Below are 24769 nucleotides of genomic sequence, written 5' to 3' on the forward strand. Positions count from 1 at the left end.
GTGAACTTTGATAACCACTGTCTGTGGCCTGTGAGGAGGGTAAGTGGGCTTTGCAGCCTCATCATTTACCTTTCCGCTCCCTGGATGCTGACCAGGGAAAAAGAAGGAATGCCAGTTTAAGCCCTCACGACATACTGTCAGAAGACTGACCACGCGACAGCTACTTCGGCTCTAATGTGAAGTCCACAGTGCCCAGAACAATCATGAAGACAGCCTCTGCCCTGACCTACCCTTTAGTCACACCACACAGAGACCGTGCATGCTCTCAGAACTTTATTAGGTGGAGATTGGGCAAAGAGAGAAAACCCCTGAAACAGTCGCCCACCTGGTTCAGGACAAATGGAATAGAGGAGCCTTTGCTTGGAGACGTGCTCTCATTGAGGTGAAGGCATATCTTGGATTTTGATTTTTTTTTTTTAAAAGGGAGCAGATTGAACATCTCTGAGCACAACTTCAGACGGTTTTTTAAAAAATGGTCAGCCAGAGGAAGGCAAGTCTCTTGGGGAGAAGACCAGAAGCAGAGGCCTCTGGTCTGTATGAAGACAAACAGGTGCCACTTTCATGTTGGGCAGGAAGGATATCGCTGCTATTCCCAGTTCAAGATTTGGTAGGTGAGGAACATGACAAATGACAAAAGGTCTGTTCCTCAAAGAGAGGGCTAAAGTAATTACACAGGGAAAGAAACTCAAAAAATGGCTTTGAGGGAGTGAGATTAAGTCGTGATTCTTCATTGGTACCTGACCCCAGTCCCCAAACTGCCTTGAAGCAGCCCTTCCAGACACTGCTCCCAACTGCCCCTGGGGCTGGAAGGCCACAAAGAAGGCCTGAAGGCAGGAGTGGGAAAAGGGCTTCTTTGCTACAGTGAGAAGGGGCTCGAATCAGGATTGCAGACCTGGCTAAGAGTAGCAGCTGTACCCCTACACCCCAAGACTTCTATCACATTTACAAATACATACATAAATACATTACATACAATAGCGAGTCTGGGAGGCAGGTTCCCCACAGAGGCTCGGCTGACACAGTTACACGTCTCAGGAATCCTAGGAAAGGGCGCTGGGCTCCTAGAAATGGGCTCCGTGTGTTCTCTCCTGCCCAGGGTAAGCCCTGCCCAAGCCCACCCCTCTCTTCAAAGGTTCAGTTTGTCCAGTAGGGAGAGTTGCCGTAGGAGGGCTTGGAAGCTTGCGACTTGGGCTGCAGGGAGCTGGGCTGGCTGCGTTGACCCGAGCCACTCTGAGGAGGAGGAGGAGGAGGAGAGAAGGCTGTAAGGGCCGGAGCAGGACCCCCAGTCCAGGGCAGGGTGGCTGCCTCCATCACGGGGCTCACCTGGGCATCCTGTGGCAGATGGTGGTGTAGAAGCTGTGAATGAGGCTGCTGGTGGGCAGGCAGGATGTGTAAGAATGGTGGGGGTGCATAACCAGGGGCTGCTCCAGCGGCTAGGGGCCCAGTGGAACCCAAGGCCGAGGGCAGGCTGAACGGTGGAGGAGTCCCTGCGTGAAATCCCTGCTTGTCGAAAGTCTGCAGGATAAAGAGACCATGGTAAGGGCCAGCCTAGGCAGCACCCCCCACCGGCCGACCCATCTACCCGAATCCTCCTTCACCTGAGTCTTGTTGTAGACTGAACCGGTCATGTCAGGTAGGCCGGTGGTGCTTGAGGACACGGACACTCCTAGGAGGGAAAGCAGTTGTTCCCACGGCCACTGGGCCCAGCTCCAGCCTCCCCCACCTCCAGGGGCACTCTGGGGTAGCCTTGCCTGAGAAAGAGTCAGTAGAAGACAACTACTCTGGGCCTCAATCCTGGAAAGGAGGGGCAGACGCTACCTTTGCCAGGCCCAGAACCTGCAGACTTGTTTTGTGCCTGCGATGATCCACCATAGCCACCCTTGGTGTAGTCTCCCGCTGCTGTCCCCTGGGTCAGGTCATCATAACCTAGCATGGCAGGGTACAAGAGGCACGCGTGAGCCAAGCAAGCCTGTCCCACCCGCATCTCTCTGTGCCGGGAGCACCCCTCACCTGCGCTGTAGCTATGCTGGCCGTAACCACCGGCCTGCTGGAAAGGGGTGGTGGGGGTGCTGAGGTTCACACCATGCTGCTTGGCTGAGGCCGGAGGGACCTGGCGGAGCAAGCAGGAGAGGCGTCAGTGCAGGAACAGGGCAGAGGGAGCAGGTCAGGTATCCCCTGGCTTAGTCCCAAGCAGCACAACCACAGAGGACCTGTGTTCAGTAGTGCGACCTGCACTAGCTGTAAAAGCACACGGGAAAGTAGCCTAACACCTCGTGGCCCTGCTTCTAGTCCCCAGAACTGGAGTAACATCCCCACCCGACCCCACCAACACTCACAAACATCGTGGGCCCATACTGGAAGGCACTAGGCACGCCCGTGTAGTAGGGGAGGCCAGTGTAGCTGTAGCCAGGGGGCAGCGCAGGATTCAGGAAGGGCTGCTGGGCTGTGTGGTGGGCCTGGGACTGGCTCTGCTGCGGCTGAGCCAGGGTGGTGGGGGGGTGCAGGGGATGCAGAGTCACCTCGGCCAAACTTTGTGACATCACCTAGGAGAAGAGGAACATTGACTCGAATCACTGCCCGCTCCCCGCCCTCATCCAACCAGGAGAAAAGCCAGACTGGCTCCTGCAAACAGGAACAGGCTCCAGCAGCTGGCTCAAGAGGTTGCTAGCAGGCCTCTCTCAGCCCTTGTGCTGCTGGTTCCAAATGCCTGGGATTAGCTGCAGACCAGTCCCACGCACCACGCCCCAACCCGACTCCTCTCGCCCTGAGCAGACTAACCTGAATACGGGTTATTAGCTAGGCTCCCATCTCGGCTGGCCAGGGCTGTGGGCGTGGCAAAGGGAATTCCATAGTAATCCTAGGAGAGACCAGTGAGGCTCAATCAGCAGAATGGCCTCTACCCAGTCCCAGGAGAACAGGCCCAGCAGGCAGCCCAGGCGCTCCAGGTGATGCCCTGTTCCCAGGACAGGCTGGACTGCAGGGACACAGGCTGACCTCCAGAGGGCAGCACTCAAATTCAAAGTAAACGGTGCCCATTGGAGTTGTGCAATGTGGCAGCCACACAGCGTGCAAGACGCACTGAAAAGACCATCAGCTTTCGCCAGGCAGAGCTACTGGTGGACCAGTCTCATGCGTAATATATGGTGCAGATGGATGCTGGTAAATGCACAGGTCAAACTAACTCTACTGGCTTTTCCTATGTAAAAGATTCTACAGAGCAGCTAGGAAAGTTGACTGGATTATAGCACCCTGAAAAAGAACCAGCAGGAATGGGTGTGCCTGAGGGTTTAAAAGCCATTAGAGGAGCAATGTCAAGCAGGCACAGGTCCAAGAGGACCCCAGTTAAGGTCCCAAATTGGCTCCTCACCATCCATGCTGTCATGCCAACATGGACCACAGAGGAGCCAGGGCAAGTGTGGACACCAAGAACACAAAACTGGTCAGGCCTCCCCTTCCCCACCCAGGGCTTTGCCAATACTGGACACATGGTCCCTCGGCTTCCAGGCCCCATGGAAAGCCTTCCTGCTTTTGTTGTGGGCCAACAGTGCCTGGTCACAACCAGACAAGAGCCATCCGGGCTAGGAATGGCACCTCTACCCTCCCCCAGCCTCATTTCCACTTAACCTCCAGGAAACCCATTAGCTTCCTCAGCCAGGAAACCCCAGGAGGAAGCAGGACTAGGAAGTCCAGAGGTAGCAAGAACACAACTGCAGACAGACCTAGAGCAAGCCCAGGAGGAGGTGCTCTTTCACAGGAAAATCAAAGGCAGGAACTAGGCGCAAAAGTACCAGACCCTAATATATGAACAAAGGGGAAAAATGAACAAAACATATCTCAAAAGGTGGGCTCAGAGGTGATTTCTTCTAAGGCACAAAATGATACAAAGAAAAGGCAGGATGACTCCCAGGGCTGGGAACCCACTGAGTCCCTCTTGGGGTCCCCCACCAGGACTCCCCCGGACACTCCAATGCCTGGGGCTCCTAGGTCAGGTGGGTATGAGGTTTCCTCATGATAGTAAGAGGGCCGGGGCCACTTCCAGTTCCTCTTCTGCAAAGCCCTAAGGCTTAGGCATTCCCCAGAAACCCTAAGTTCTGTTGACAACCCTAGAACTGTGCCATCATGTCTTCAACATCCCCTCTGGGTCCTCTGGGGACACCACCAGCAGCAGTGTGATGATGGGCTGCTATCAGGGGGAACAGCCGCCTAGTCACCCACCTCTGCCTCTGGAAAGACTTCAGCAGCTGAGAAGCATTCTCCTGAGAGCCAAGGGCTTCGGCCTGCAGGCCCGGGAGGTGGAGGGGATACCTGCAGCTCCCCGAGCTACTTTGTGGGCAAGCAGAGCAGGGTGCAGCCAGTGGGAAAGAGTTAAGGACTCTTAACTTCCACATTGGGCGGAAAACCTCTCCCTCAGGGAACAGGAAATATCACATTGAGCAGGCATGTTCAAACAGCTCTCTCCTTACCAACAACGGGACCGATGCCCTAGGCTGCTGAAAGTTATCCGGAGTCTGGGAAAGGCCAGACCAAGGAAGGAGGGGCAGGGCAACAGCCTGCAGGCCTGTCAGGCAGGGAGCACACCTCCTTCGGCGCCCTCCCCACTGCAGGCTTGTCCACGGCGGCCAGGACACTCAGCCTGGCAGCAAGGGTTGGATGAAAGCAGCAGCGATCCTGGCCTCAGAGTGAGGCTGCAGAACCAGGGACTCCCTGGGGCCAGCACGCTTGTAAGCAGAGATGGCAGGTCAGATCCACAGGGACCCTTCAAGAGTGTCAGCTTGGGCGGGTCACCCAGCTGGGGACAGATAAGCCGTGCTATCACAAGCATCACTCATGGCCACTTCAGAGGCCAAAGACACTGAACGGCACTTCAAAGAACACAACTTGAAAAAAACTCTAGAGTCAGTCAAGCAACCCCATGTCTTACGTCATACGGTTTTTCTTGTTCAAAACGGGCGGGGGTGGGGTGGGGTGGGGTGGGGAAGAGGGCGCAGTGGGGCACGCCTGAAGGAAGAGAAGGACCCACATGTAGTAGAGGGCACTGCCTCCTGGGACCCCAGGTCCCAATGGTCTCCAAGTTCCCAAGCAGTAAGCACAGGACACTCCTGCCCAGCTACAGTGACATGAGGCCCAACCCCCCCAAATGCTAGCAGCTTTCTCAACAGGGTGGCAATGAAGGCCTAGGGAGGAAGGACCTGTGAAAGAGCCCGAGTCCCCCCATCCCCCACCACATCCCACTCACCATTGGCAGACGTGACTGCAGCATCTGGAGCTCATCATAGCCATAGATCTGCGTAAGGACCAAAAAGGGTATCAGGGACCATGTAAAATCCCTTGGGAAGCCCAGGCCCATGTAGGGGCCTAAACAAGGTTGGGGAGATGGGACATGGGGACTCGGACCATCTGCTGTGAGAAGACACCTTGATGGAGTCCAGATGAGGGAGAAATACCAGGGAAAGCAGTAGCCCAAGGTCCGCCTCACCAGGTCCTGCCAGGTGTCAACCTCTAAGGCCACAAGAGTTGGGCAGCCAGAAGCCAAACACCGGGCACTCACCGGATAGGCAGGAAGCAATCCTCCGGGGCCCACGAGGTACTGGTTGTGCAGCAGGGGAGGTACTCCCTGGGGCAGGTTAGGGGGTGCTTTGCCTGTGAAAGCAAAAATCAAACAAGCAGTGATGCCACCACAGAGAGCGCAAGGTCACAGCCACTGTGGGGGAGTGGGCACTGAGCTCACAGTCACAGTACTGCCCCACATAGGGCCACCACCAAGAGAGGAGGGCAGCAGGTGAGAGACACAGAAGGCTGTGCCAGGAAGTAGAGGAGACAAAGCATGTGACACCACATTCAGGCTCTTTCCACATCAGACGGTTCACTGCCCAGACAGAAACACCACCCCTCACCCACTCGTCAATACAGCACTGAGCAAACCTAAACATAAGGAACAATCTGCCTCCTCAGAACAGAACCAAGGCTGGGCGGTGCCAGCGAGGGCACAGGCTGTGTCCAAGGTAGCTTTCAGCAGCTTCCACTAAACCACAGTTTGCTTGGTCCACACCGACTGCCCAAGTCTTGCTGATGGACCATCAGTCACACTAAACGGCCAGAAGGAGCCCAATAGAGCTGTTCCATGGTCCATTCATGTCACCAGACCATCTCAGCTCCAGAGAGGAAGACAGCAGAAAAGACAGGGGTCCTACAAGCACAAAGGCTACCAGGAATCTTGCCCAGGGGAAGCCCACCCAGAAGACTGGTTTCATTCATCCCCACATCATTGCTGGAAGGACTGGGACTCAAGAAGTCAGTGGAACAAAGAGGACCAGGGAGCAATGGCAGGGCTGGAGGGAGACCAGGATGCTCCTATGCTTGTAGCTACCTGGCATGCCCTGCAGCCACCTCTAGGCATCCTCCCTGGGAAACCAAGCATCACCTTCTAGGGGTGGGGAACAGATAGGCAAGGTCTGGGGAGCACACACCTGAGGTCACCAAGGGCGTGGCCCTGGCACTGCTGCTGGGGGCACTCACAGTGGTCCCGCCCAGAGAGAGGCTGTTCACTGTGTTCATGCTGCTCGGCAGGCTGAGCCCTGAGGACGTGGCACCCGAGGCAGAGGTTGCTGCCGTTGAAAAGGTGGCTGAGGACTGAAGGGAAGGGGTGCTCTCCACACTGGCCTGCTGGCAAAACAGAAAAGCGAGGACACATGGATCTGGTGGCAAAACATAAGAGCGCAAGAGGACTGGTCTGGCATCTGGGTCTGCCCTCTGAAGACTGGTCTGAGGGGCTCTGCGTCACACTGCAGCTAGATGCGGCCATCAGGACACAACTCATAAGCTGAGTATCACATAATTAAAGCTGAGCTTTACTGACCAACACCCTCTACTAAGAACGGTTGCTCAAGCTTTGCTATCTGAAATAAGGTACAGACACCCCATGTAAACCTCAGGTCCCATGTGAACACAGACCATCGGAACGTGAGGTGAGAACCCACCGCACAGAAGAGCAAGCAGTCTCAGGAGAGTCAATCATGGCACCACAAGCAGCCTGGCCCAAGTCAGAACCTTCTGAGAACAGCTGCCTTCTACTAGGCTTCCTAACTATTCTGATATGGAAATCACAGGGGGCCCAGAGAGGCCTTTGCTCCAGAACCTGGTAGGCCATCAGGACCTACCTAAAAGGGCATGGTCTGCGTCTCTGCCTGTTCAACATGATCCACCCAGGGAAGAAGGGTGAAACCCAACAAAAGATCTAAGGAGTTCCAGGAATCCTGCCCAGGTGTTCATCCAGGGAGGAACAAGGTACCAAAAAGCGCTTCAAGGGCTCAGGGGTGGGTGAGAGAGATGCGCCTGGTTGGGCAGCAAGGCCCAAAGAGGGAAGAAAAGGCTCTGTAAGACTGAGACCAGCCTTCAAACCAGAGCATGTACAGAACAAAGCAGTCTGGAAACTCCTGGAGGAGAAGCCTCAGGAACAGGAAGCCCCAGGAGAAGGGGGACAATCATGTACCCTATCTTGCACCACAAAGACAGCTCTGTGTATGTCCCAGCCTCACAGACTGTGCTACCCAGGTCAGCTGAGCACAGACCTTAGGGTCCTGACATCCAGAATCAGCTCAACAAGGTGAAGACAGGCAAAACCGTCATCTCCTGGGGCACCCCAGGACTCTGTTCCCTTGGCCTAGACTGACAAGAAGCTGGGTGACGAGAGCCCCAGGGGCAGAGGGAGGCGAGGCCAGCCTGTCCCAGCACCCACTCCACATTCCTCTGCATAGAGCCAGGCTGACCACCTGCTACAGAATCAGGAACAGATCTGACCACTGTGCCTACATGTCACTAGTCATACAACTTTTCAACTCTTTTAACCACAGGACAAGAAATTATTATTCCCCAGCCTGGGGGAAGGGGGAATCCACAAGAGCAGCTAACAAGAAAATTAGTTCCTGACTTGCTGAAAGGAAGTCATCCAGTAGGCCTCTCCTACTTCCAAATGAACCTGACAGGGCTCCTGTCCCCGTTCCTCACCTCCCGATCTGCGAGGGTGGCGAGGGGCCGGCCTAACTGACCTCTACTCCATTTAAACAGCTCAGGCCGCGGCTCCGATGGGGCAGTGGAACCAGCTCCGCGAAAAGGGCACCAACCCTTCCACAACGACACAAAGGACAGGAGAAAACACAGAGATTTCCTTCATAAACTTCAAGGGGGAAAGAACTAATCATGACAGAGGACGAAAAGACTGATGTATCTGACTATACAAAAGTCAAAAAAAAAATGACAAACCTGAGCAAAGTATCTGCACCTCCCATCACAAACGGCTACTTTCTAGTCTCCTGAACACGGACTGCCTAGAAAGACACACCAAGGACCTGACAGAAAAATGAATATGAAGAACTCATTGAAAAGGAAATTTAATGGCCTGCTAATATATATATAAAAAAAGATGTTCAATCTCATTCAATAAAACACTGTACTGACAGGTCATTTATCAATTAACACATGGGCAACATAAAAATATTTGATAACACAATTTCAGGAGGCAGTGCGGAAACAGTCCATCTCCTCCTTTGCCAGTGGGAGGTAAACAGGTTAGAATCACTGTGCAGTGACTGCAATTCCGCAATTTGTATAAAACGTCAAATGGCTGGGGATTCAACCTCCAGGACTGGCCCTGCAGACAAAGCAAGGTAGAAAGTTATCAAATGTAACAATGTTTATTGTATTCCAGACAGAAAATGGCCCTGCAGCTCCATCAGTGAAAGAGTGATTTACTAATGTGATGTAGTAGAGCTATGGGAAAAGAAGACAGAATCTATGTTTCAGCACAGAAATATCTCAGAAAATCACTGTTACATGGGGGGAAATGCTAAAGGACACTCTCTAGGGAACGCTCCCATATATGTTACAGGGGAAATGAATGAAAGCAAAGGGCAAGAAGCAGTGGGAAAGTGACTGTGTCTGCATTTCCTAATCTACGGGTTAAAAAAAAAACTCCAGTGGATCAAGAAAATAGGAGGGTGGGGGGTAGAACCAAAGACATGAGAGAGAAAAACACTTCAATATTTATCTCTTCATACTTTTCATTACTGAATCTTTTAACTGTATTAGCAATGCAGCAATTCTGGCACATGGCAAGGTCTGGCACTCCCTGGATGAGGCCATTCTGGCTGGGGCAGTTTGGACACAGAAAGCGGCAAACCCATGTGAACAAGAACACGGACTCCAACACACCAGGGTCCAGGAACAGGGGGCCAACTCTCCACACTCGGGACGGCGACCAGCTACAGTCCCCACCCCCGCCCCCAAGAGCAGGCACAGGCACGGGACCAGGCACTTACTCCACGGGCAGAGGTGTCCATACTGTGCTCTGCTATAAAGATGGTGATCTACGTGTTTTATGACAAAGAATTATGTGCAAGATGCCACTCGGAAAACTGGAGTTTGAAACCCACAATGTTAGCCACATCCTGATGGAAGGAGAGAGCCGACTCTGCCTTCACTCCATTCTGTAGCAAATGACCTCTTCTTCAGAGGACACAAAATTCCCCAAATTTCTAACCTCTCCTATTGATCTGTACCCCAAACTTCTTTCCCTGCTTCTGGATCCATCTCTTATTATCTGTTCTTGGTACCTGTCTGCCTACCCTTATGCTCAGGGTCCCGCAGTCTGAGTGAAGCACCCTGCCACCACCGTGCCTCTTCACCGTCTCACCACCTCCGTTCCTCCGCCCACCACAAGCTACAAAGACCACTACTGAGACTGCGCCCCAACTTCGCACCTGGAGTAACCATCTCTTTAGCACACGGGGATGCTTGCCAACTTGGGACTTCTAGGTTTGCCTCTCCACTATCAACCTTCCCAAAGTCTGCCTCTGAGCTGGGGAGAATGGTCTGGGATGGCATGAAGGAGGAGGGGACAGAAAACCTGATGCCATGACGAGGAAAGTCTGCGCGACCACACACTGGAATGCAGTTACACGGACTAAGAGGGGCTAAGAGCTAGGGAGGCTCAGAGAGAGATGTGCATGTGGCCGAAGACAGCTAGTCCTCACCCAAGTTCTCCCTTTTCCCTCCCAACATGCTCTCTACAATGGCCTTCCCAGAGGAACAAAAGATAACCTAGAACAACGCTCTTGATTCAACTTGACTTCTGGTGGAGCACAAGCTCAAGTTAGCAATGAGCCTACTTTGCTCTAAAAAGCTTGCCATTACCTCAATACGACCAACCCCAGAGTAGGTTCAAAAGGTTTCTCTAACTGGGGCGCCTGGGTGGCTCAGTGGGTTAAGCCTCTGCCTTCGGCTCAGGTCATGATCTCAGGGTCCTAGGACTGAGTCCCGCATCGGGATCTATGCTCAGCAAGGCGCCTGCTACCCCTTCTCTCTCTGCTTGCCTCTCTGCCTATTTGTGATCTCTCTGTGTGTCAAATAAATAGATAAATAAAATCTTAAAAAAAAAAAAAAAAAAAAAGGCTCCTCTAACAGGGAGCTCAGTGAATGCTCAGCAACAAATCCAGCCCCCGACAGCCCTGCCTATCATAGATCAACTCTGGAGAAGCAATTCTTCCACCGAAGTACCAGTTCAGAAAGCAAGAGGTCGGCCCTGGTACCTAGGAAAATCAACAGCTCAAACCACATACCCAGACTGAGATAATACACCTGAGGAAGCTGAGGTTATCTTAGATACTCAAAACCCAAAACCAAAGCCCCACCCACAGAGGACTAAGCTCCAAGCTCGCTGAGCAGGGTGGGAAATGACAGGACAGAGAAGACACTTACTGTGTGTGCTGTGCTGGAGGAGAGCGCTGCATGTGCAGAGGAGAGGCTGCTCTGATGGCTGGAGAGTGAACTAGAAGACAAAAGAGAGCACCAAGTGTCCACCCCACCAAGTCACCCCACAGCAGAGGCCCCATGTCCAGATGGGCTAGATGTAAGTTTGCCCCATCCCCCCAAGGGGAGCCCTGGCTTCACACATATCACTCATCATCACCTTGGGGCCCAGACCAGCTGTTGGGATGTTGAGAAATGATCTAAAGGGTCATTCATCATGAGGATCTGGGACAGCATGGCCTGGGACACCTCCAGAGCCAGCTTTAGCCAATTACAAACACTCGCTCTTTAGACTGTAAAAAGTAAGAACAGGACTGCACTAAGAACACTGCCAAGCCACGGAGACACCATTCAATCTGTGTGAGGGAAGAAAGTTCCTGTTCAAACCCCCACCCCCGCATACCAGAGCCAAAGCCTGACTTCCCTTCAAATCCAGAATTCAAATCAAAGGCTTTTATTCCTGGCTTGGTGGGGGTGGGGCACGGCAGAGAGGTATATCCTACTCCAAAGATACAGGATGAGAATCAAACAAAATCCACTGTCCTACACCCTGTTCTAGTAATTCAGCCTCTAAAGCCAGAACAAGAGCAAGTAGAAGACCTGCTCAAAAATGAAACACAATTCTCACTTCGCGTCACAGTGACTTGAGTCCAGAGCTCAGAGGCCAGTCTCAGGGTATACTCCTGAGGGGTCCAAGAGGAGTAGCAGCAGAGACTGCTGGCCCCACCCCATTCCCAAGGGCCCCAGGGGCCTGCGACAGCAGGGACATCACAAGTAGGCAAGTTTTACACACCTAGTGGTTCTGAGACCAGGCCCAGCCAAAGCCTATACACTGTTGCATTATTGCTAACGATCAGGCCACCATGGTGGGGGCAACGAGAGGGTTTTGTTCATTGCCACTGCTTTCTGTAAGGGTTCAGGACTTCACCCCACTGTGCCTCTCTTTTTGGGTCCGTATTTTCTCCATACCTGCTAAGCTGAGAGAGGGGGCTGCTGGACAGGTCACCAGGCTGGGACATGGAGGGCAAAGTGGCAGTGTGCTGGGACGCGGAGGGCAGAAGCGGAGTGCAGGAAGTGGTGCTGGGCAGGGAGCCCACAGATGGGAGGGTGGAAGGAGGGTCTGTTGTCTTTGGAGCTGGAACGGATGAAGTAGCTGTAAAAAACAGATTGGTTAAGCTCCAGACCCAATCCTAAGTACCTAAAATATACTCAGTGTCTTGTGACACCTCAGTATCAATTTGAGAAACATAAATTATATTCCCCAGGGGATAGCGTTTTCTGTCCAATACAACTAATAAACATGACATGTTAAGGTAAGACAAACAGGACTTGGCCAGGAGTAAGAAGAAATGATACCTTTATAACCATCCCTAAACTGTTCTGTAATGTTGACATACATCTCCCAACTAAAGGAACCCAACTCTGAGCTGCACTAGAAAGGGCAAGAGGCTCTGAAACGGACACACAGGATTAGAATGTGAGGCAAACTTATCTCAAAAGGCACGAGGTTTAGTAGAGATCTGGTAGGCAAGACCATCAAAAGGGGTAGGTCTTTGCTTCTATCAAGTCAGTATGAAATCAGGCTGACCTGGGAAAGCTCACAGCCAGTTCAGGACAAATGGGGGTTGAGAGCACAGGGTACATACAGAGTGGAGTGTTACAGATGCCTAAAAGCCACTGTCAACAGTCACTTTCACATGCACAGTGAGCACTTCCTTGAACAAACAAAACCCTCAGGACACACAGAGGAGCTTATTTGGCTTCCAGAAGAACATAAATATGATCAATCCTAGCTGTAGAAAAGACTCAGTTTTAGTTCTATCCACACATATAACTCAGATATGTGCTTGGATATAAAGCATCATTGTCTTTCCCAGTTAGGAAGAACAGTAACCCTCTACCCACCCACAGGACTCCCCGGGAACCCAATGGAAAACATGCCAGTCTCTAAAAAGGAGGATGAATTTAAAACAAACACAGGTATCAACAGGGGTCAGCACACAACTTGGCCCATTCTTAGAGGAGTCCTTACGGTCTAGAGGCTTGCTTTTTTACTGACAGCCTATTCCAAACACGATACCTGCTGTTACAGATGCCAGACGAAAACACCGCAGATGCTCCTGTCCCAAAACTCAGACCCCATCACTCACCTCCCTAGGTCTCGGGTCACAATGATAACAAGTTCACAAGAAGCCTCGTACAGAATGAGGGGAGGGGGAGCATGGGGAGTAGGCAGATAGAGAGCTAAAAACCTATCTAAAACACACACGATGTTTTTCAGACATTTCATATCTTATTATCTCATCTAAAATCTCCAAACAGAGGTGCCAGGGTGCCTCAGTCGGTTTAGGGCCTGACTCTTGATTTCAGCTCAGGTCATGATTTCAGAGTTGTGAGATCAAGCCCTGAACTAGGCTGTGAGCTGGGGGTGGAGGCTGCTTTAGATTCTCCACCCCCACCAACCCCACCCCTCCCTGAGTTCTAAAAAAAATTAATTAAAATCTCCAAATAATCAGGGCACCTGGCTGGCTCAGCAGGTAAAGCACGTGACTTGATCTCGGGATTGTGAGTTCAAGCTTCAGGCTGGGTATAGAGATAACTGAAAAAAAAAAACAAAAAGAATCTCCAAATAACCTAGGACACCTCTATGTGTTCTCCATCTCATGCCTGTACTAAAGAAACTTGCCACCAAGGCTTGTGGAATAAGAATGTCCTCTGAGGGGCACCTGGGTGGCTCAGTGGGTTAAAGCCTCTTGCCTTCGGCTCAGGTCATGATCTCAGGGTCCTGGGATCGAGCCCTGCGTCGGGCTCTCTGCCTGCTGCTCTGCCTACTTGTGATCTCTCTGTGTCAAATAAATAAATAAAATCTTTAAAAAAAAAAAAAAAGAATGTCCTCTGATGTAACATTCTCGGAGCTATCAACATACCTCCAAACAGCTCCGGCAGCCCAGCAATACCAAAACCAATTCTGCGTAAATCACACGTGTCACTTTAATTCCAACTGAGGTCCCTCTTGAACTGATGAAATTCCATGTACACACTACCAAAAATCTTAAATAAAAGGCAAGTCCAGGGCACCTGGGTGGCTCAGTCAGTTAAGTGGCTGCCTTCAGCTCAGGTCATGATCCCAGAGTCCTGGGATCAAACCCTGCATCCGGCTCCTTGCTCAGCGGGGAGCCTGCTTCTCCCTCGCTGTCTGCCTACCACTTTGCCTACTTGTTCTCTCTCTCCCTTTCTAGTAAGTAAGTAAATAATCTTTAAAAAAAAGAGAAAAGGAAAGTCCTTCTGGCTTCTCTACCCGATACCAATGCCTATTTGCCTTACTGAATAATAATGAAAATCATCATTCTCTATAAAAAGATAACCAAGCCAAGAAAAATGGAAAGAAACAACTAACAGTAATTCATCCGCACCAACTCTGGAGAGCATTTGACCTCTTTTCTTCACAACAGTCCACTAGATCCTGACGGCAACAAGCATGTCTTTCCTGAACTAGCACACCAAATTTTTGCTTTTAAAAGTCCTTCCCAGTACTGGAGAGCTCTATGAAGATACTGGAACCTGTACCTCAAAGCATCGTTTGAATCCACACTACACCCTATACCTGGGGTGCAGGAGACCAGAACAGAGTGATATGAGGCTTATTTATCACTTCCTTCTTGCTGTAGTATTGGCATTTCTCTTAATACCATCAGCTACAACCTACTCACACAGGCATCTCTGACTGGACTTGTAAACCCTACCGAAGAAAGGATGCCAATGTGATGGATCAGAAGTAACTATCAGAAAAAAATGCAAAAGGACTATTTTTGTAGAATTAGTCACTGGCCATGGTTTTCTTCATCATATTGGCTATACTCTTTTTCTGTTTGATTTCCACCAGCCAAAACAAGAGTGGTTAGTTATATACTTACTGTCTATTGTCTGCTGACTTCGACCACCACCATGTCCATTCTATAAGGAAAGGAAAAGAAAGTAAGTAAATCCACAAAGTCAAATGACAACTTAGCTGAATTTCTATTGGAATTTAGCCAGAAACATATGAAGTATAGATCAGTCAAGAAACAATGTCTGGTTTTATTTTGTTTCTTAATAAAAGGACAGGTAATAACATATTCTTAAGAAATCCCAAGGATGGGGCGCCTGGGTGGCTCAGTGGGTTAAAGCCTCTGCCTTCGGCTCAAGTCATGGTCCCGGGGTCCTGGGATTGAGCCCCGCATCGGGCTCTCCACTCAGCGGGGAGACTGCTTCCTCCTCTCTCTCTCTGCCTGCCTCTCTGCCTACTTGTGAACTCTGTCAAATAAATAAATGTAAAAAAAAAAAAAAAAAATCCCAAGGAGCTGACATTTTTGAAAACCAGACTGGGTATTTAGGGAACTAACAAAGACAAAACATAAGACTCAAATCACAGGAAGCAATGAAGCAGTCCTAAAAATTAAGTAGTAAAAAAATTTTGGAAGTTACTATACTGAAATCACCACATCTTTCTATATCATGCACATTCTGTCTCCTGAGTACCAGTCATGCAAGAAAAAAATGTTTCCAAATGAAATGAAAAATGGTTCTCAGAGAAAAAGAGATGTTACTTTGAAACAAAGCTTCCCTGACTCAGTAGGGAAAGAGTGGGTTAGCAGAGTGTGGCAGTGACTAAACAGAGCAGAATCTGAAAACAACTAGATGGTGTTGACCATAAGGCATTTCCCTGAAACCAAGACACACAGAAGGAGGCATGGTCACAAGGAAAATTTCCACAAACTGAGCAACGGAGACAGGTATAGAGAGAATGACAGTGGAGCATAGAAGACTCAAATACTGTCCCTGGATAAGAAAAGGAAGCTGACAGAGATTTCCTTCTTACCAATGTCAAACCTCCTAAAGAATGGGGCACAGTGGCTCAGGCAGTTAAGCGTCTGCCTTCGCCTCAGGTCATGACAGAGCCCCACATCTGGCTCGCTGCTCAGCAGGGAGCCTGCTTCTCCCTCTCTTCCCTGCTCATGCTCTCTTGCTATCTTTCTCTCAAATAATAAAAAATCTTAACACAAAAAAAAAGAAAGAAAAGAAAAAGACAAACCTTATAGATGTTACCTCTGTATTAGCCCAAATCCAGTACAATTTCTGTTCAAGAAATGTTATTTACAATATTTTTTTCCCTTTTTCTTTTTTTTTATTTATTTATTGGACAGAGAGACACAGTGACAGAGGGAACACAAGCAGGGGAGTGGGAGAGGGAGAAGCAGGCTTCCTGCTAAGAAGGGAGCCAAATATGGAGTTCAATCCCAGGACCCTGGGATCATGACCGGAGCTAAAGGCAGACACTTAAAAACTGAGCCACCGAGGTGCCCCCATGTTTTTTTTCTTAAAGCAATTTGAAGTTATTTACAAGAAATGTAAACTATAAAAGATTAGAACTTTGAGAGGGAGAAAAAAATGAGTTAGAAAAAAAGACAGAGGTCAAGTAAAGGGAAACACAATACACCTTAACAATATATACAGACAGGGAGAGAACAATCAAAATTCTACTCTCTGCCTCCCTCTAAACTAGGGTTCACTAGGCACTAAATATACAGACGTTAACACTGAGCATGTACATCCAAAACAGCACAAATGGTGACATACAAAGAAGTATTCTCAAAACTACACCAAATGGAAAGAATAAAAAAAAGGGTAACAGAAAATGAGCAGCCATCAGACCTTAGGAATATTTTATTCCACCTTGAAAATCACTTTTAAATCACAATGGAGAAACTGATACAACACAGGAACTACAATACTTGGGGTGGGGGTAATTCTAGGCAGAAGAATGGTGGGAGCAACAGTAAAGAAATACCAAATGGTCAGGAGAAATCAGAAATCTGCAAGGTCTCAGCTCACCTAGCCAAGCCGAGGAATGAGGTGAGTAATGACAAGAGCAAGCAACATACCAGGTGAATCAGAGCTGGAGTCGAGAAGTTCAGCAGATGACATACCCTTAAGCCTGGATAGCACACTGTGTGATTTATGTTTTAGAAACTATAGCCCAGGAAACATTCTGCAATAAAGGGCATACTCTGTATGGATGGATATGTGTGTGTTCCTATACTGTAGCCACTATAGATATTGAGCATTTATTCTTTTTAAAGCTTTTGTTGGGGCACCTGAGTGGCTCAGTCGCTAAGCATCTGCCTTTGGCTCGGGTCATGATCCCAGAGTCCTGGGATGGACCCCTGCATCAGGCTTCCTGCTGGGCGCGAAGCCTGCTTCTCTGTCTCGCACTCTTCCTGCCTGTATTCCCTCTCTCACTGTGTCTCTCTGTGTCAAATAAATAAAATCTTTAAAAATAAATAAATGAAGATTTTTTAAAAATAAAGATTTTGTTTATTTGACAGAAAGAGAGAAAGAGCACACAAGCAAGGGGAGCAGCAGGCAAAGGGAGGGAGAGAAGCAAGCTCCCCACTGAGCAGGGAGCCCAATTCTGGACTCGATCCTAGCACCCTGACTGAGCCACCCAGGTGCCTCGATACTGAGCACTTAAAATATGGTTAGTATGTCTGAGGAACTAAAACTGTAAATGTTTATTTAATTTTAATGAACTACTACAGAATTTTACCATATATGGTGACCAGAATTTAAATTAAGAATTGAAATAAATTTTTTAAAAAGTAGCTCTCACTAGTAATGCTTGAACATCTCTGCCATTCAGGACACCAAATATTACAAATAAGAATAGAGATCCGGGACTCCTGGGTGGCTCAGGTCATGATCCCGGAGTCCCGGGATCGAGTCCCGTGCATCAGGCTCCCAGCTCCATGGGGAGTCTGCTTCTCCCTCTGACCTTCTTGCTCATGCTCTCTCTCACTGTCTCTCTCTCAAATAAATAAATCTTTAAAAAAAAAAAAAAGAATAGAGATCCATCGTGTCTTCCCCCATCCCCACCCCAAAACCCCATGCAAAGGCACTAGGGACAATTTGGAATGTATCCTTATGCTATCCTTATACTAAGATTCTCGGTCCATTCATACACTCCGAATGTATAGTTGCTTAAAATACAAATTTCACACCACAGCCCATATCAGTAAACTCAATGAACTATAAGGATTCTATTCAAAAGGTTAACCAATGTTCTAGGGGGTGCCTGGCTGGCTCAGTTGGTAGACCATGCAACTTGATCTTGGGGTTTTAAGTTCACTCTCCATGGTAGGTGGAGAGATTACTGAAAAATAAATCCTTGGGGCACCTATGTGGGTCAGCTGGTTAAGCATCTGCCTGCCCAGGTCATGATGCCAGGATCCTGGGATCAACCCCTGTTATCAGGCTCCCTGCTCAGCAGGGGTTGCTGGCTGTGCCTCTCCCTCTGCCTGCTGCTCCGCCTACTTGTGCTCTGTCAAATATAAAAATAAAATCTCAAATAAAATAAAATCTTAAAAAGGTTAGCCAATTTCTAAAAGAAAATCTTATCTAAAACCCTCAAACTAAAGAATGACCATCCAAACAGGATTTCCTGCAAGTAGAAACCGGAAAGACCAATTACCGTGATGGTTCCTGGAGCTAACTCCGATGGACTCACAGAGCTTTGGTATGCAATTCTGTTGTGCACAGAACTCTGGTCATAGGAGGAAGACGTTGTTACTGGACTAGTGGAGCTCAGCGATGAGCTGGTCAGACTGGAGGAGGTAATAACTGAAGTTGTATAGGTGGAGTTCTGTACTGCACTGGTCATTGGTAGAGAGGTATTCAAAGAATCACTAGAAAGAATAAAAAGATTTAGACATAAATTTGTGTCACTTTACATGGGTTCATCAAGAACTAGTTCATCGGGCGCCTGGGTGGCTCAGTGGGTTAAGCCGCTGCCTTCGGCTCAGGTCATGATCTCAGGGTCCTGGGATCGAGTCCCGCATCGGGCTCTCTGCTCAGCGGGGAGCCTGCTTCCCTCTCTCTCTCTCTCTGCCTGCCTCTCTGTCTACTTGTGATCTCTCTCTGTCAAATCAATAAATAAAATCTTTAAAAAAAAAAAAAAAAAAAAAAGAACTAGTTCATCAATTTACTGCCATACTGTATATTAAACACATCTGTACCTACACATTGGTACTACTGCATTCTTTAACTATATTAAAGACGAATAATCAAAACACCCCTCCCTTCCCAATCAGACACACCTAATTTAAATGACAGGTAGAGGGACATCTTTTTTTTTTTTTTTTAAGATTTTATTTATTTATTTGACAGAGATCACAAGTAGACAGAGAGGCAGGCAGAGAGAGAGAGGGAAGCAGGCTCCCTGCTGAGCAGAGAGCCCGACGCAGGACTCGATCCCAGGACCCTGAGATCATGACCCGAACCGAAGGCAGCGGCTTAACCCACTGAGCCACCCAGGCGCCCTAGAGGGACATCTTTAAGAATCCTTAAGAATCTGTAATGAACCCAGAAGTCTGCAACCATTTTTCTTAAAGATTATTTATTTATTTATTTATTTATTTGACAGAGAGCGAGAGAGAGAATGGGCACACACAAGTAGCCAAAGGGAGAGAGAGAAGTGAGCTCCCTGCTCGGCAGAGAGCCTGTGCAGGCTCGATCCCAGGACCCTGGGCTCATGACCTGAGTTGAAGGTAGCCGCTTAACCAACTGAGCCACCCAGGCGTCCTGAAACCATTTTCAGGAAGAGCAAATACCAGCTTTTAGCTCTGGGGAGTAGAAAAATTAATAAAATCTAAAATCTCAGATTTTCTACTTATGAAACATTCCACTAAAGGAAAATACGTGTTGGCAAAGATGCACGAGAACTGCATCCCTCAGAGATTACTGACAGGAATGTAAAATGCTGCAGACACTATGAGAAAAGTTTGCTGCTTCCTCCAATGTTAATGTAAGGGTTACCACAGGACCAGCAATTACTAGGTCTATATCCAGAAGAACTGAAAGTACACAAAACTTGTAAATGAATGTTCACAGCACCACGATTCTTAATACCCAAAAAGTAGAAACAATTCAAATGTCCATCAACTAATGAACAGATCAAGAAAATATGACATATCTGCACAATGCAATACTGTTTGGAAATAAAATGTATACCGGCTACAGATGGATGAACCCTGAAAACACTATGCTGAGTAAAAGAAGCCAAACACAGAAGGCCACATCTTGCATGATTCTTGCCTTATGAAGTATCAGAACAGGCAAATCCAGAGACAGAGGCTTAGTTGTCAGGGGATGAAGGATGGGGGAACTGGGAGTGATGGCGAACAGGCACAGGGTTCCTTTTTAGGGTGATGGAAGAAAAGTTCTGAAATTAGGTACTAGCCACGGGTGCACAAACCCAGGGTAAATGGTCTCCACCAGATGATTTCTTAGACTCTATTTTGTTTTACTTTCCCAACAAGGGACTTAATTTAGTCAAAGCCAGAGAAATAAGAAGTTGTGTACCTTAAGGACTTCGAATACAAGCTGATGGGAATCTGGTTACTATTTTCACTGCTTGCAGATGATCCAAATTCAGAGAGAGAAGGTTCTGATCCAAATTCCAAGGCGCCAAACTGAACATTTAATCCCGTGACATCTGCTGAGCCAGGCATTTCCACTGCAGAAGCTGGGATCTGAAAAAGCAGAGCCATCATGTCAGAACAGAGATGAGAGATTTCACATCCCAGAGGCCTCTAACAGCCAGATGAGTACGGGCTTCCCAAATCACTACTGGCACCCTGGAAGAACAATGACCAAGATGTCTACAAGAAGGAAAAAGGCACAGGATACTTCAAAAAACAAAAGAGAAGAGAAAAGAAAAATGAGAAGTTAACAGCAGAATGGTCAGTGCCACCTACTGCTTCTTAGGGCAAAGGCTGAAGAAATGGGTGTGGGCAGGTTGGTGATGGGTGAGTGAAGGGAGGAGAGCAGGCCATTGCTGAAAGCACTATCTAGTCAAAGATTCTCCGTCTACGAGACACAGGTCAATACACAAGACCTTATTCTCTATCTTATTCTATCTACAAGACACAGGTAAATACACAAGACCAGGATTCTCTGACCCAGATCCTGTAATTTGAATGAACAGTCTCTGTCTCCAACACAAAACCATTCCCTCTAGTATTAGCTGAGCTGTTCAGAAATGGCCGATTCCTTGTTAAACAGTAAGCTAGGTGTTTGAAAAAAATACCACATCACCATTTCTGAGACTTACTAACCCAACCCTTGAGCTAAATGTTAAAATATAATCCACCTTTGGACCTGTGACTTCTTGATGGAGAACACACCTTGGAAGCTGGAGGCATCCGCCGCTTCGGTAGTTTGATGTGTTTAGGCTGTGGTTGATGGGTAGACACAGCAATGTTTTCTACAGTCATGCTGGGAAGCTGCAAAAGCTTGTTCACAGTGGAGGTATTGTCTCTGGGTGTTGACTCTCGCAGTTTTACCTGGGAAGGAAAGGACTCCAACCCAGGAGGAGCAGCAGCAACGGCCTGAGTGTGGTGCTGCTGTCGCTGGCTCAATTGACTAAGAACGGGGGATGGTTCAGGCTGAGATTTGAAGTCTATGAAATATGTAAAGGGGGGAGGGGGGAAACAAGCAATAATCAATTATTTAGGAACATGGGCTTAGAGCTCCCTCTTCCACTACGACTGAGAGTGAAAGGTTGTAGTCACCACCCATTTCTTCCAAGAACCTTCTACCTGAATCCTGTAAGTTGAGGGTGTGTGTGAGGTATTAAAACTGATATATGAATAATGCAAAAGGATGCCTGAATGGGTTTGTAGATAATTTTTAAAGCACAGAGATGCGGTTTACATTAAGACATATGGAGTGGGCAAAAAGAACATGGAGCTGCTACCCATGTTTAGCTAAGAGAGAATTATATTTTGTTGCTTTATGGATTTTTTAACAGAACTGTTAAAAAATATGTTTTTCAGTAACTAACATGATACTACAAAATCTGAAAGGTTAAAAAAAAAAAAAGTGTATGACTATAAATCACCCTTTCAACCCTATCCCCAGATTCCTTCCACAGAGGCAGACATTGTACTGTTTCCTGAGTATCTTCAGAGATACTGTTTCAAAACACACATGCACAGCAGAGAAACACACATTATATAGAGAGCTTCCTCACAAACCATTTGGTTTTCGAAAACTTGCCATATTCACATGTGAAGAGCGATTTCATTTTTTTGGCCACAGAGTAATCCAGTGTGCACAGGCATCAATTTTTTAAAACCAATACTATATTAATGGGCTTTTAGGTTTTCTAATATCTCGCTAAGAAAAACAATGCTACAATGAATGTATTTTTATGTAAGACATTTTGCTCAAGTGCAAGTATACCTGTGGGATCAACAACTAGAATAGGGTTAGGGTTCAGAGAACAATTCTATTTTAAATTTTGACAAACACTTCAAAATTGTTTCAATAGATACAACACACACTTTTTAATATGCTGATACCAACAACTTTTATCCTTCCTAATTTGAATGATGGAAAATTACATAAAAGGTGCAAATTAAATGATACAAATTCAATGAAGCATCATTTCATATACTCCAGTATTCTTTGCCTATGAACTCTGACAATACCTCTTTGTCCTTTTTTTTTTTTTAACCTGTTTAGTCTCTTTTTAGTTATTCTTTTTAACGAAGGAAGTTAGCCCTCTATGATTTTCAAATCATAGAGAAGTTGGCAATTTTGTCCAGTGAAGAGCCAGGTAGTAAATATTTTAGGCTTTGAAAGCCATCTGTTAGCACCTACTCAACTCTCCCTTTGTAGACTGAAAGTAGTTATAAGACAATACATAATGAATGGTCATGGCTATGTTCCAATAAAATGGTATTTACAAAAACAGGTGACAAATTTAGTTGAAGTTTTGCCAAACCATGACTTAGTATATTTCCATCTTAGATGAATCTACTTTTGGACTTTATTTTAGAGGCATGTGTAAAAAAGACAGGATTTCTAAAGAATATAGCAATAGCATGTACAAATCTAAAAACACCTATCACTCACTGCAGTGGGTCTGCGGAAAAAGGTTAACATAGGACTATAGCTGGCATGAGAAAAGCCACCTTGCTAAACTGGCTCTTCTTGGCCAGTATCTGTGAACACAGAATTTTAATATATTCTAGGCAAAGGTTGCCAAGCACTCTTATCAGGTAAAAGTGACTCTCTGTGCCTTTAACGTCTGTGCAATGTGGTTTATATATAGTGAACACTTGCTTTCCTACTGGGCATGTGAAATTTTGGTATGTACTAGTCAGAGGGTACTTATGTATAACCAGCTCCCCAATAAAAAACTTTGAGTATTAAGGCTCTAATGAATTTTCTTGGTAGACATGACTCCAAACCTGGGAGTAGTCTCAGATACTTCCTTAACAACAAACTATTTCTTTCAGAGAGAAATGTGATTCCATGTCTTTTAATAAGCCCTAAACATAAACATGCCTAGGAAACCAACCCTATGGTTAATAACCCTCCACTATTCCTTAATACAGTGTGGTATGTGTATGCTGGTAGGAAATGGGGGTGTCTTAATGTCACAAAATCTATGAGAGTACAGTTTAGAAAACATTCAACTTCTATACGGACCCTTTATATTATAAACCACTGACAATAAGGCTGGCACAAACCATGACAAATACATATAAATATTAGAATGAAAAAGCAACCCAGAGGGTGTGATTTAAAATTCCACATTCCGATTCTGTCCCCACATTTTAGTAGAGCTCAGAAAATTCTGTCCAGGCATTTACTCAAAGTGTTATTTCCTTATATTTGTATGGCTTTACCATGCTTTTGCACATCTCTTCAACATATGTACTACTATCACTACTGATAACAACAAATAAATGCAAGTATTTATACAACACAAAGCTATCTGATTTAGGGGCGCCTGGGTGGCTCAGTGGGTTAAGCCTCTGCCTTCGGCTCAGGTCATGATCCCCGGGTCCTGGGATTGAGCCCCGCATCAGGCTCTCTGCTCAGCAGGGAGCCTGCTTCCTCCTCTCTCTCTGCCTGCCTCTCTGCCTACTTGTGATCTCTCTCTCTGTCCAATAAATAAATAAAATCTTAAAAAAAAAAAAAAGCTATCTGATTTAATTAGCAAACGCAGGGGCGCCTGGGTGGCTCAGTTGTTAAGCAACTGCCTTCGCCTCAGGTCATGATTCCAGGGATCTGGGATGAGCCCCACATCAGGTTCCCTGCTCAGCGGGAAGCCTGCTTCTGCCTCTCCCACTCCCGCTGCTTGTGTTCCCTCTCTCACTGTGTCTCTGTCAGATAAATAAAATTTTTTTTAAAAATTCACAAATGCCACAGAAATTCTACTAAAAAGAAACATCTCTGCACAACTTCCACATTAGTGTTCCTAAGTCAACACACTCTGCCAATGTTTAGCGTGTTCCACTACGGGCAAACCACCAGAGAAAACGTATACTTACCAAAATGACTAAGAACTGAGGACTGGGAAGTTGAGGGCTTGAGGTCCCAAGAAGAAGTAGTTGTGGGGGGACCTGTACTATTCTGCTGTGAACTTGGGGTAGTGGTAAACTGGCCCAAACTTGGAGCTTTCAACTGGTCCAAAATCTGGGAGCTGGTGATGTTTGCCATTTTGGAAGGTGCAAGCTCTCCAAATCCTGAACCAAGGACGGATGACTTTAAAAGGGAAAAAAAAAAAAAAAAGCAAAAATCCTCAGCAAACTGTACTCCAGACTTTAAATACATCAAGTATTTTAACAAGAATTTTAAAAAACTATAACCTAGAACATTTGAATCAGTAAGATTCCCCTGAGTAAATACTACATGAAAATATTACTACAAAATCTGATTACAGAACAAAATCTGATTAAATCCAGCAATCCGTCCAGATTCTGATAAAGAAATTAAAGGGAAGGGGAATATTTTATCTGGATTTTAAGACATTGCTTTGTTTTGGGCACCTGTGGGTGGCTCAGTTGATTAGGCCACTGCCTTCAGCTCAGGTCATGATCCCAGGGTCCTGTGGTTGAGCCCCATGTCAGGGAGC

General features: G+C 47.3%; 1 protein-coding gene and 1 non-coding gene across 2 annotated transcripts in view; both read right to left on the bottom strand.

Moving 5' to 3' along the window:
• Positions 1-258: 258 nt before the first annotated feature.
• Positions 259-24769, bottom strand: part of UBAP2 (ubiquitin associated protein 2) — a 127085-nt gene continuing 102574 nt past the window's right edge. The window contains 18 exon segments of the mRNA XM_032860388.1: positions 259-1230; positions 1324-1515; positions 1599-1666; positions 1819-1926; positions 2011-2110; positions 2337-2498; positions 2500-2543; positions 2779-2857; positions 5237-5284; positions 5549-5640; positions 6468-6663; positions 10753-10822; positions 11773-11956; positions 14718-14757; positions 18311-18524; positions 20200-20369; positions 21024-21298; positions 24186-24399. Of these exon segments, the coding sequence (XP_032716279.1) occupies positions 1135-1230; positions 1324-1515; positions 1599-1666; positions 1819-1926; positions 2011-2110; positions 2337-2498; positions 2500-2543; positions 2779-2857; positions 5237-5284; positions 5549-5640; positions 6468-6663; positions 10753-10822; positions 11773-11956; positions 14718-14757; positions 18311-18524; positions 20200-20369; positions 21024-21298; positions 24186-24399 (2352 nt within the window). The 3' untranslated portion in view covers positions 259-1134.
• Positions 12599-12680, bottom strand: LOC116869608. Its single transcript, XR_004383077.1, has one exon. It is a non-coding gene; the product is annotated as a small nucleolar RNA SNORD121A (small nucleolar RNA).

The sequence above is a fragment of the Lontra canadensis genome, unplaced genomic scaffold (assembly GCF_010015895.1).
Source record: "Lontra canadensis isolate GAN:19392208 unplaced genomic scaffold, GSC_riverotter_1.0 scaffold19, whole genome shotgun sequence".
In the NCBI taxonomy this organism is placed as follows: Eukaryota; Metazoa; Chordata; class Mammalia; order Carnivora; family Mustelidae; genus Lontra; species Lontra canadensis.